The following is a 13,176-nucleotide window of genomic DNA, read 5'->3' on the forward strand; positions in this document are numbered from 1 at the left end:
AGAACCGCCTCAAAAAGGTAGATACCATCAGGCCCAGCACCTGCATGCAAGTCCGGAGGGATGACCATCTGTTGGACAGCAGGAGGCAAATTGCAGCCTGCAATTTCTGGAGTTTGTCCAGAGGAAGGAGCACTCTGGCTAAGGCTGAGTCCAGAGTAAGGCCCAGATAGTCCAGCTTTGTGGACGGAACCAGAGCAGACTTCTGAAAATTCTAAATCCAGCCGAACTCCCGCAGAGTCCATTTTGTGTTCTCCAGGTTGTCCACCAGAGCAGAGGGAGACTCTGGTAGCAGAAGGAGATCGTCCAAGTAGCCCAGTACCGCGATCCCACATTGGCATAGCAAGGCTAGCACCGAGTTGAGACCAAAGAGTAACGCCACAAACTGATAATGCTCCTCTCCCACAGCAAAGCGGAGAAAAGGCTGATGACTGGCACATATTAGAATGTGAAGGTAGGCATCCTTGATAATCGACAGAGGAGAGGAAATCCCCCACCGTTTGAATAGACTGCATTCTGCATTTCTGTATTCGCACAAAGCAGTTTAGCGCTTTGAAGTCCAGGATTGGACACACTTTGCCTTCTTTCCTGGGGACTGTGAACAGGTTTGAATAAAAACCCTGAAAACGTTCCGAAGTCAGAACCGGGGACAATCACCCCTTGATGTAACAGGTCTTTAACCCCCCCCAATAGGCCCTGTAAGCGGTCTGGGGACAGGTGCAAGTTGGAAAGAAAAAACCTTGCTGGGGGACAAGAGCGAAACTTGATCTTTTAGCCCGACCGATTGACTTTGTGGACCCACTTGTCTTGCACTAGGAAGGTCCACAGGTCCGGAAACCAGCGAAGAAGTCCCCCAACCCTCGATACGGGAGAGGGCACACCTTCATGCTGAAGGAGCCTTGTCCACGGGTCTGGAGAAGCCTGATCTTGGCTTGCCAGACCAGGTTAGTTTGGATCCTCCTGAAGAGGCTCTGAAAGGCTTCGAGCCCTTGTCAGTCGACCCTGAGGGAGGAAAAAACTTTATGAGCTTAGAAGGAAGGCCCACGTCTACGTCAGGTTCCTTGCCCTTAAGTAGCTTGCGGAAGAAAAGTACTCTTCCGCCCTGTGAGACCTTTAATGTCATCCAGGGTAGTTTCAAACAGGTGATCTTCTTGGAAATGAAAGATCAGTCAAGGCCTTTTTTAAAGTCTGGCCGGCAGACCAGCACTTGAGCCAAAAGGCACGCCGAGGGAACACTGCCAAAAACAGAGGTGAGCCATCAGGGGAGCCGCATCCAACGAGGCATCACAGATAAACTGCAACCACTGGACCAGCTGGTTCTGCCAGCTCAGCAAAGGCAGGGGTGAGCTGATCCCCCTCCAGATCATGGCGTAAGAGCTTAGCCCACTTGGTCAGAGTTTGCAACACTAGGGCAATGGTGAATACCGGCCTCATTGCCAAACCAGCCACAGTGTACATATTGCGGGCAACAGCCTCCGCCTTCCAGTCAGCCATATCCCTAAAGGCCGAGGACTCTTTACCAGAATCATGGTTGTCTTGTTTAATCTGGAAACTGGAGGGTACACCACCGGTGGAACAGTCCACTTTTTAATAAGGGAATTCTCATAGGGGTAATGCCTAGTGAAGTGCTTAGGGACCCCACGGGGGCACTTTGGTCGCCTCCACACCTTGACCCGCCCCTCTGGATGGCTTGTGAGTGCCAAAGGGTACCTGCGCCTCCGTTACAGCTTTTCAGGGTCTCACGCACAGATACAATCAGTGCATCCACCAGAGCCTTTTTGTGTGCGGTCGCAGACATGGAGGAATCATCCTCGCTATTAGAGGATTCCAAGCGCGTGGTAGCAGACCCAGCAAGGTCACCCACGTCCACGGTGGCCGAATCAGATTCAGGATCTGATGAGACAGATGAGGCAGGGAAGGGGGCGCTTTTTGCTAACCTGTCCCCCACAAGCCACCTCCACCCGGGACACAAGGGACTCCAGGACCGCTGTCAGTGCATGGATGAATGGTTGGGACCTAGAGGGCCCGCCAGCCTCAGAGAAAGGATCAGGTGGGAAAATGTGCTCCAAAGACTCCATGAGTCACCAGGAGAACCCCACAAAAAAGTGTAAAACACTGCTAATGGACAACCCCCAACACGCTGACAGTACCACCCGGTCGCCAGGCATAAAGCACCAAGCCATCCCCAGCAGAGAAGGAGAGAATCCCACCAGACTCATCACCCACAGAGACGAGCACTAGCAGCCACAGGACAATCTGCACTCCACACGTGGCAATCAGGAAGTGAAAAGATCCAGAAGTCTGCACCAGGGGATGAGGAGGGGCTCCCACCGTCGAAATCGCCGCCCACAGGGCTCCATTGTCATGGCCCCTGCTATTGTGGCAAACCACAGCAAAATGGCGACCAGACTACACAAACATGGCAGCCGTGTATAGAACACACAGGCTACAACAAAATGGCAGCCCCGTGCAGCACCTCGAGGCATACAGGGACCCAGGATTGGGAGACCAGGCCTCAAGGACAGATCCGTGCAGGACAGGGTGCCCTGGCAGGAGCCCCCACCAGGTGCCACTGTCCCCGCACAGTCGATCGTCTGGTCGCTGGCAGCGCATCCCCCCCGGCCCCCATCGCCAGTCAGTGCCCTGCCCCCACCCAAGGATGGTGGCCAGACCACCCAAACAGCCCCAGCGTATGTGGAAAGGGGGGCATCTGCGGGAAGGAGGGGAACGGGGGGTCCGACCATCTCAAGAAGGGGCCCACGTCCACCCCAAAACCCTCCAGGGGGATGGGGAAAGGGGACAACTACTTACCATACCAGGAATCAAGCGGGCACTGCTCCAGACAGAACCCTTCTCTATCGAAATGGGGGGGCTGTCGGCCAGGAGGAACGCTGCGACTCTGGCCGAGACCCGGTCGTATGCGACCTCGTGAGTCGTTTAACTTGCAGACCAGCCAACGTCCAATGGGGCTATGTCGCGGCCAACCTAGCACTGAGCTAAGGTCGCTGGCAAGACTGGGGTGACCATTGGATCTAGATTATCCAGCCCGTACCCCAGTCCGGCATGTGATTGTAGATCTCACAGGAAAAATCCAGGAGAAAAAAAATGTTTTACCTAAAAAGGAAAAAATTGCCAGTATCAAAGATCCCAGCAAGGAACTAGGTCCTTACTTCTGACTAGGCAGAAGAAAAGTGAGTAGCTATAGCAGAGAGATGGGTGTAGCCAGAATTTCTTTTCTGCCTAGTGTCCTACTCCTGTAGGGGGCAGTGTAATCCAATGGCTATGAATACCAGGAGCTGTGTCCGTCAATGAACAAAGAAAAATTAATTTTAATTTGGTCTATTGAAAGTGCACTTTGTACATTTTTTAATACAGATAACAAATATATGAAACATTGGCAACAAATTGTTGTTCAGGACATATTTAAAGAGAACATTTTACATTAATAAATCACACCTTACCATTTGCCCAATGCACTGTAAATGGATAAAAATAACATGCATGTTGAACGTTGATTTTGCTTGGAAGGGTGCACAAAGGAAACCTGTTATAAGAGAAGTACTGGGCTGAGACTGCTGACCTGCTTCTGGAAACTAGATTGCCTGGTATTTTGTGAGTCACTGACTAAGAATGCCAATCAGGAGTTCTAACTTCAGAGGCTCAAACAATTGAACCCAAAGGATCAAAAGGACAACCAACCAACTAGGTTTTTCAGAAGACTGTCCCCAATGGAAATCTATGCAGATTAATATTTATTTATTTTTTTTACTTGTTTATGGTCTCTTCAAAAAGCCCATATGTGCTAAAAGTTTTACCTCCATATATAGAAGAGATACATTTTTCCCAAGCCCCTTACTAAGCAAAATACCACAGAAAACTGCTGTTTTTGCTGATTTCTATAGTGCATTAGGCATTATGTAAAGCAATACTGACGTGAACCTGTCCAACACACTGACTGTTTAAAAGTTTAAGATAGTCAAATGCCTTTTATTAACCAGCTTCTCTAGAAAAGCCCCTTCAGTGCCATATGCAAGAGTTATTCCATTTTTCTATGAAAGCTTCAGCTCCTCAGCATGTGCCCCTCTTTCTTTAGTTGCTTAGCTCCTCAGCGTGTGCCCCTCTTTAGTTTCTTAGCTCTTCAGTGTATGCCCCTCTTTCTTTAGTTGCTTAGCTCCCCAGCGTGTGCCCCTCTTTCTTTAGTTGCTTAGTTCCTTATCCAATCAAAGTTCTCTTTTTTTAGCAAATAAGGCACAGTCATTAGACAGGGGGCTGATGGGTAAAGTGAAGCTTAGTGCTGCCAATACACATGCTCAATAACGGAGACCTCTAAAGAAAATTGATTGTAATCACTAATGGAGCACAGAGAAGAAGTTTCCAAACATGAGAAATAATAGCAGGCACCTTGTGTTCTGTGGCAATTTCAGACGAAGTGGAGAAAAGATTCACTTTAAGAAACGATTTTCATTTTATGTTTTGCTTTCACATAAAAGCAGTAATGTGTTATACATGTCTCCAACTAACATAAGGTTAGATGTAAATACATTTCTTCTATAAAAATTGAGAGAAAGGACAGTATTAAGTTATAAGCCCCATAAAAGAGGCATGCAATAAGGCACAACCTAAGCTAAATATTACACTAAGGCCCCTCTTCAGGAAAACAAAAATAAACCCAGGAATGCATAGAAATTACCCAAGAACAATATATTTAACACCTAAACAAACTAAATGATTTGATCTATTTTTATATAGATATACGGTCATACTCAAAGCTGTTAAAACAAGTATAGAAACATTAACTGTAACCGTTTATAATCCTAAACGTAAAACAGAGTTATAGTCAGAATTAAACACTCCTACCCTGCCTACCCAGCAACCTTCAAATTGTAATTCTTCTTCATTTAAGAAGGGTATAAAGGATAGCAATACTCACCCCTATTCCAGGGTTCTGTGGCAGCTGATGCTGTTCTTTTATCCTACCATGAAATGTGGGCTGGCCCTTGACATCATTATGTACAATGCATGACTTGGCCTGCACTGTACATGACCATGTCGGTGACACAACTGGCGAAGAGGAGCAGCTTGGTGGACCGGTTGTCATTACCAGAAAGAGGAGGGAGATAACCTGCAGGACTATAGAAAAGGGTAAGAATTCCTTTGTATTCGAGTCCCCTTCCCTTACGATAAACTAGCATTTTATTTTCTATATACAGGAAGAGAGACAGCCCAATTGCATTTTTTTTTTGTTTTTGGCTATCCCTTTTTGGCTTTAAACTCATAATAGCCAACTGAAAACATGACATACTTGGCCAAGTGATCCTCTACTTTTTAATTTAAGGGGATGGGGTGGGCAGGGTAGCAGGAGGTGCTTTCTAGATTATAATTCTGCTTTAAACTACAATAGTAACACCACAGGTTCAGGGTCACTTCTCTTTTGCAAATTTGCACTGATATATTGGCAAACTTAGGTAACTTTAGAAGTAAACCCTGATAATACAATTTCCTAAAGTAAAAAAAAAAAAAAGACATGTATCTGTTGCATTGACTCCCCCTATAAAAATACTTTTGTTTTGCTGTGAAGGCAAAAAGCTATTACCATAGCTGTAGATCTAAAGTGCAGAGCATGTACTACAGACCAGACATCATGGCTCGCTGTGCCCACAAGATGCAACTGGTCTACTTTATATGGCATTGGAAATGTAGGAGTGGGTTTGTTGGTGCAATATTGGGTTGGAAAGAGTTGAGTATTTTGTGTACAAATAGGTGGCATATCTAGAAAAGCTGTGGCTTAAAATGGTGGCTTCTGCCGGAGGCAGGTCATTCTGCTATTACTTCTGCTTTTTCCTCTCAGGTGGTGCGCCAATGGCGGATTCTGTGGAACGACGGGTAGAATTACCCATGCGGGTTGTAGCCTGTAGTGGAAGGAAGAACACATTTACAGAAAAGGGTTAGAAGCTATAGACTTTTGGCAGCATTACATAGATGTCAAATTAAAATGGAAATCTTTGTGCACCCTAACAAAGGCGATACACAGTTCTCCATATACAGTCAGGTCCATAAATATTGGGACATCGACACAATTCTAATCTTTTTTGCTCTATACACCACCACAATTGATTTAAAATGAAACAAACAAGATGTGCTTTAACTGCAGACTTTCAACTTTAATTTAAGGGCATTTACATCCAAATCAGGTGAACGGTGTAGGAATTACAACAGTTTGTATATGTGCCTCCCACGTTTTAAGGGACCAAAAGTAATTGGATAGATTAACAATCATAAATCAAACTTTCACTTTTTAATACTTGGTTGCAAATCCTTTGCAGTCAATTACAGGCTGAAGTCTGGAACGCATAGACATCACCAGACGTTGGGTTTCATCCCTGGGGATGCTCTACGAGGCCTCTACTGCAACTGTCTTCAGTTCCTGCTTGTTCTTGGGGCATTTTCCCTTCAGTTTTGTCTTCAGCAAGTGAAATGCATGCTCAATCGGATTCAGGTCAGGGGATTGATTTGGCCATTGCATAACATTCCACTTCTTTCCCTTAAAAAACTCTGGTTGCTTTCGCAGTATGCTTCGGGTCATTGTCCATCTGCACTGTGAAGCGCCGTCCAATGAGTTCTGAAGCATTTGGCTGAATATGAGCAGATAATATTGCCCGAAACACTTCAGAATTCATCCTGCTGCTTTTGTCAGCAGTCACATCATCAATAAATACAAGAGAACCAGTTCAATTGGCAGCCATACATGCCCACGCCATGACACTACCACCACCATGCTTCACTGATGAATTGGTATGCTTTGGATCATGAGCAGTTCCTTTCCTTCTCCATACTCTTCTCTTAACATTACTCTGGTACAAGTTGATCTTGGTCTCATCTGTCCATAGGATATTGTTCCAGAACGGTGAAGGCTTTTTTAGATGTTGTTTGGCAAACCCTAATCTGGCCTTCCTGTTTTTGAGGCTCACCAATGGTTTACATCTTGTGGTGAACCCTCTGTTCACTCTGGTGAAGTCTTCTCTTGATTGTTGACTTTGACACCCACACTTACCTCCTGGAGAGTGTTCTTGATCTGGCCAACTGTTGTGAAGGGTGTTTATTTCACCAAGGAAAGAATTCTTCGGTCATATACCACAGTTGTTTACCGTGGTCTTCCGGGTCTTTTGGTGTTGCTGAGCTCACCGGTGCGTTCTTTCTTTTTAAGGATGTTCCAAACAGTTGATTTGGCCACACCTAATGTTTTTGCTATCTCTCTGATGGCTTTTTGTTTTTTTTTTTTTCAGCATAATGATGGCTTGCTTCACTTTGGATCTCATATTGAGAGTTGACAGCAACAGATTCCAAATGCAAATAGCACACTTGAAATTAACTCTGGACCTTTTATCTGCTCCTTGTAAATGGGATAATGGGGGAATAACACACACCTGGCCATGGAACAGCTGAGCAGCCAATCGTCCTATTACTTTTGGTCCCTTAAAAAGTGGGAGGCACATATACAAACTGTTGTTATTCCTACACATTTCACCTGATTTGGATGTACATACCCTCAAATTAAAGCTGAAAGTCTGCAGTTAAAGCACATCTTGTTGTTTTCATTTCAAATCCATTGTGGTGGTGTATAGAGCCAAAAAGATTAGAATTGTGTCAATGTCCCAATATTTATGGACCTGACTGTATCTAGCATGTCTGCAAGCTTACCAGTCTCTCCACTCTCTAGTGTGCCAACCTAATTTCCTGCTGCAATTTAAGAAATTTTTTTTAAACTTGTGTTAATATCCACTTACCAACCGCCCATTGTATATATACGTCCTAAGTTTAAACCTAAATACCAGTGTTATGGCAGCAGATAGCTGCCATAACCCCGCCATAACCCCGGTATTTTTTTAAACGGTGGGCGGTTGGCTTTCCGATAAGGGTGGTCCCGGCGGCGGATTCGCCGCGGGATCACCCTTCCGGGATGGCGGAAGGGGTGCCCCCCTCCCGGTCCCGGCAGCGGGGAAAACGATCGGGTCCCGGATCCTCACAGACAGGATGTCGAGTGAGGGCAAGCTTGCCCTCACCCGACTCTATGGTCTTGGAGGACCGGTGCGACGGCAAACGTCATTGCCTAGCAATCGGTTTAAAGGTCCCTTTTTTTTCATTTTCTTTTTTTTTAGGTCTTCATTTTTTAGTGTACTTGTGAGATCTGAGGACTTTTTGACCCCAGATCTCACAAAAAAGAGGTCCTGTTGTGCCTATTTCTATTACAAGGAATGTTTACATTCCTTGTAATAGAAATAAAAATGATCAATTTTTTTTTTGTGTGAAAATAAAAATAATAAATAAAATAAATAGTAAAAAAAAAAAATTAAAGCGCCCTGTCCCCGTTATCTCGCGCGCCGAAGCAAACGCATACGGAAACCCCGCCCACATATGTAAACGATGTTCAAACCACACATGTAAGGTATCGCCGCGATCGTTAGAGCGAGAGCAATAATTTGAGCCCTAGACCTCCTCTGTAACTCTAAGATGGCAACCTGTAGAAATTTTTAAAATGTCGCCTATGGGGATTTTTAAGTACCAAAGTTTGCGCCATTCCCTGAGCGTGCGCAATTTTGAAGCATGACATGTTGGGTATCTATTTACTCAACGTAACATTATCTTTCACATTATGGAAAAAAATTGGGCTAACTTTACTGGTTTCTTATTTTTAAATTCAAAAAAGTGAATTTTTTCCAAAAAATTTGCTTTTGGAAGACCGCTGCGCAAATACGGTGTGATAAAAAATATTGCAATAATCTCCATTTTATTCTCTAGGGTCTATGCTAAAAAAATATATATAATGTTTGGGGGTTCTAAGTAGTTTTCTAGCAAAAACAAATGATTTCAACTTGTAAACACCAAATGTCAAAAATAGGCCTGGTGGGAAAGTGGTTAAATCCCTTAGGGCAACACACAAAACCACTGAAAATACACACACACACACACACACACACACACACACACACACACACACACACACACACACACGTGTTACAGGCAGACGGCAGCACATTGGTTGGACATAAGGCAACCATAATAAACATATAAAGTTACCCTAACTTTTCTATTTAACCACTTGACCTCCAGAGGGTTTTATCCCCTTCATGACCGGGGCATTTTTTGCTATTCAGCACTGTGCTACTTTAGCAATTGCACAGTCATGCAACACTGTACACAAAATGTGGAATAATTTATTTTCACACAAATAGAGCTTTTGTTGGGTGGTATTTAATCACCACCGGGTTTTTTTTATTCTTTAAAATATAAAAGCTGCCCCCCCCCCCCCGATATTTTCTACTTTCTCTTATAAAACATATAAAAAAATAAAAAAAAAATCTTCATAAATTTAGGCCAAACGTTTCCTGCTACATGTCTTTGGTAAAAAAAATCCCAAGTGCTGTGAATAGGTATTTCCTGATTACCCCCCCCCCCCCCCATATTTGTCACACTTCGTTGCATAGTTAGTCTGGTTGAAAAAAAAGCAAACCCATCTAGTTCAACCAATAAAAAATTATGCAATCTTATATACACAGTTGATCCAGCCAGAGGAAGACAAAAAAACGTAATGCAGGGTAAAAAATTCCTTCCTGATCCCCCCAAGAGGCAATTGCATATTCCCTGGATCAACCTCATCTATAAATGTTAGTATCCAGTTATATTATGTATATTTAGGAAAGAATCCAGACCTTTTATAAAGCAATTTTCTGAGCTGGATAGAACCAGCTCTTGGAGTCTATTTCACATTTTCACAGCACTTAGGAAATCTGTTCCTCTAATCTTTCGCCATAGCGGAGCCCTTCCATGCCTCTCATCAGTTTGGTTGCCCTTCTCTGCACTTTCTCCAGTTCCTGGATATCCTTTTTTAGGACTGGTGGCCAAAACTGAGCTGCATATTTCAGATGAGGTCTTACCAATAATTTGTACAGGGGCAAAATTATCTCTCTTTCTAGAGTCTATACCTCTCTTTACCACTTCCGGACCGCCCACCGTGTATTTACCTCGCTACTTTGACTTTAAATACCAGGGTAATTTTTACACGGCGGTGGTGCGATTTGACATTAAAGTGGTCCCAGCGGCATATTCGCCACGGGATCACTTTAATGGGCGGCGGGAGAGGTGGCCACCCCCCTCCCGGTCGTTTTTCACACTTCCCGGAACCATGTGGGTAGCGGGGAAAACGATCTGATCCCCTCCTGTGTTGCTGGGCAGGAAGTCGAGTGAGGGCAAGATGGCCCCCACTGGACTCTATGCCCTTGGAGGACTGGAGCGATATCAAACGTCACTTCCACTCAATGGCCGTAAGTGGCCAAATTTTTTTTGTTGCTTTTAAGTGTAAATGTGAGATCTGAGGTCTTTTTGACCCCAGATCTCACATTAAAGAGGACCTGTCCTGCTCATTTCAATATTGTTTACATTCCTTGTAATAGGAATAAAAGTGATCAAAAATTGATTTATTTTCTTTTTAAAAAGGGACAGTGTAAAAATAAAAAGAAAAATCAATAAGAAAAAAAAATTAAAAGCGCCCCGTCCCTCCAAGCTCGCTCACAGAAGCGAGCGCATACGCAAGTCGCACCCACATATGTAAACGGTGTTAAAACCACACGTGAGGTATCCCCGCGATCGTTAGAGTGAGAGCAATAATTCTAGCACTAGACCTCCTCTGTAACTTCATACTGATAACCTGTAGAAATTTTTAAAGCGTTGCCTATGGAGATTTTCAGGTACCAAAGTTTGTCGCCATTCCACGAGCATGCGCAATTTTAACCACTTTAGCTCTGGAGGATTTGGCTGCTCAATGACCAGACCCTATTTTGCGATTCGGCACTGCGTAACTTTACCAGACAATTGTGCGGTCTTGGGACGCTGTACCCAAATTAAATTGATGTCTTTTTTTTTTCTCACAACCAGAGCTTTCTTTTGGTGGTATTTGATCACCTGTGTGATTTTTATTTTTTGCACTATAAACAAAAAAAGAGCGACAATTTTGAAAAAATTATATTTTTAAATTTTTTAATATGAAATTCTCAAAAAAAATTTTTAAATTATTTTTTTTAACATTTTAGGCTAATTTGTTTTCTACTACATATTTTTGGTAAAAAAATAAATAAATAAATCGCAATAAGCATATTTTGATTGGTTTACACAACAGTTATTGTGTTTACCACTATGGGAAAGATTCATGTAATTTTTATTGTTTTTTTTTAACTAGTAATGGCGGCAATCTGCGATTTTTTTTGTGGGACTGCGACATTGCGGCGGACAGAATTGACCCCTGTCTGACATTTTTGACACTTTTGGGGGTATCAGTGACATTACTACAGTAATCAGTGCTATAAATATGCACTGTTATTGTAAAAATGACACTGGCAGGGAAGGGGTTAACTTTATTGGTAATCAAGTATTTAAGTGTGTCCCTAGGGGCGTGATTCTAACTGTCAAGGGCATGGCTAGTGAAGTAACCACAGAGACATGCGATCCTATATAGGAGGATTGCACAGCCTCTGTGCTTACTTCAGGGAGAATTACAGACAGCTGTGTTTACACCAGCCGTCTGTCTTTCTCCCTCTCCTGCGGGAGATAGCGAGTGGCCAGTGGCCATCGGAGCCGCCGGTCACACGCGCTGGCTCCCCAGGGAACGAGCGGGGGCGGGCAAGCGCCGCACGCTCGCCCCCTACAGTCTCGTGGGCGAGCGACGTAGGTCTACATCGCTTTGCCTGTAAGCGGCAGAGTGCCACAGTAAATCCACGTTAGGCGGGGCTAAAGTGGTTAAAGCATGGCATATTAGGAATTAATTTACTCGGTGTAACATTATATTTCACATTATAGAAAAAAATTAACTTGACTATTTTCTTATTTTTTAATTCAAAAAAGTGTATCCCCCCCCCCCCCCCAAAAAAAAATTGCGTTTGTAAGACTGCTGCATTGAATGCTATTATTAGGCTTATGATTTACCAAAACCTCCAGATCCTTCTCCATCACAAATTCCCCCAGTTGTACTCCCCCTAGTATGTATGATGCATGCATACTCTTAGCCCCCCAAGTGAAAAACTTTACATTTATCAACATTAAACCTCATCTGCTACCTAGTTGCCCATTTAAACAGTGCATTGAGGTCAACTTGTAAGTTAAAAACATCCTGTGAGGGTGGTATTCCACTGCATAGCTTGGTGTCATTTGCAAAGACTGAAATGGTACTTTTAATCTTTTCTCAACAGACGGCAGCAGTGAGGACAGAACTCCTCTGCCAGATCCTAGCCTTCCCCATGCAGCCGCAGAGAGGCTCGTCTCTACAACCCCCTATCTCCGCAGTTGGCAGCAGAGAGGAGGAGACAACTCCTCCTACAGGTCCTGCACTTCTCTATGCAGCCGCAGCAACCCCTCCTCTCCGCCTCTACTGGTCTCAGCATTCAGCTGACTCCAGCCCTCTTCTGGTCCACCTCCAGACCCTGTTCCCAGCTCCGCTTCCAGCTTCTTCCCAGCAGCAGCACATGGTAGGGGGATGCACTGTGATGTAAGGGAGGGTGGGGGATTCTTGACTGATGGTGGTGGTGGTCTACAGATAAAACCGACCCTCTAAGGGCGATCATAATGCTGATGTGGCCTGTACTGAAATTGAGTTTGACACCCCTGCCTTGGACCAGTTTTCTATCCATTTACAAATGGATTTTTCCAAGCCTGTAGGCTTTGCCTTACACATTAGCCCTCAGCAGGGAACTGTGTCAAACGCTTTTGCAAAATCCAAGTATACTATGTCCAAAGCTACTAATTGGTTAAGGTTTTAACTTCCTCCTCGTAAAAAGAAATCAGATTTGTCTGGCATTTTGTTACATGAAACCATGCTGTCTGGTGCTTAAAATATTGATTCAGATCATCAAACAAATTTTAATATCACTCAAAGATAACCTGAGTAAATACAAAATGCAGTTTAATGACGGTTTCATTTATTAAGGGAAAAAAGCTGTCCAAACCTGCCTGGCCCTATTTGAAAAAGTAATTGCTCTCTAAACCGAATAACTGGTTGTACCACCCTTAGCGACAACAACTGCAATTAAGCATTTGTGATAACTGGCAATGAGTCTTTCACGTCACTGTGGAGGAATTTTGGCCCACTTTTCCTTTCAGAATTGTTTTAAGTCAGCCACATTGCAGGGTTTTTGA

At 44.0% G+C, this 13,176-nt stretch overlaps 1 protein-coding gene across 1 annotated transcript in view; it reads right to left on the reverse strand.

Annotated features, from left to right (window-relative positions):
- Positions 1-5,575: 5,575 nt before the first annotated feature.
- ATL3 (atlastin GTPase 3) overlaps positions 5,576-13,176 on the reverse strand; it is a 141,285-nt gene continuing 133,684 nt past the window's right edge. The window contains exon 13 of the mRNA XM_082270845.1: positions 5,576-5,906. Within this exon, the coding sequence (XP_082126971.1) occupies positions 5,823-5,906 (84 nt within the window). The 3' untranslated portion in view covers positions 5,576-5,822. The remainder of the gene's footprint in view (positions 5,907-13,176) is intronic.

The sequence above is a fragment of the Pelophylax lessonae genome (assembly GCF_965119305.1).
Source record: "Pelophylax lessonae genome assembly, chromosome: 10".
NCBI lineage: Eukaryota > Metazoa > Chordata > Amphibia > Anura > Ranidae > Pelophylax > Pelophylax lessonae.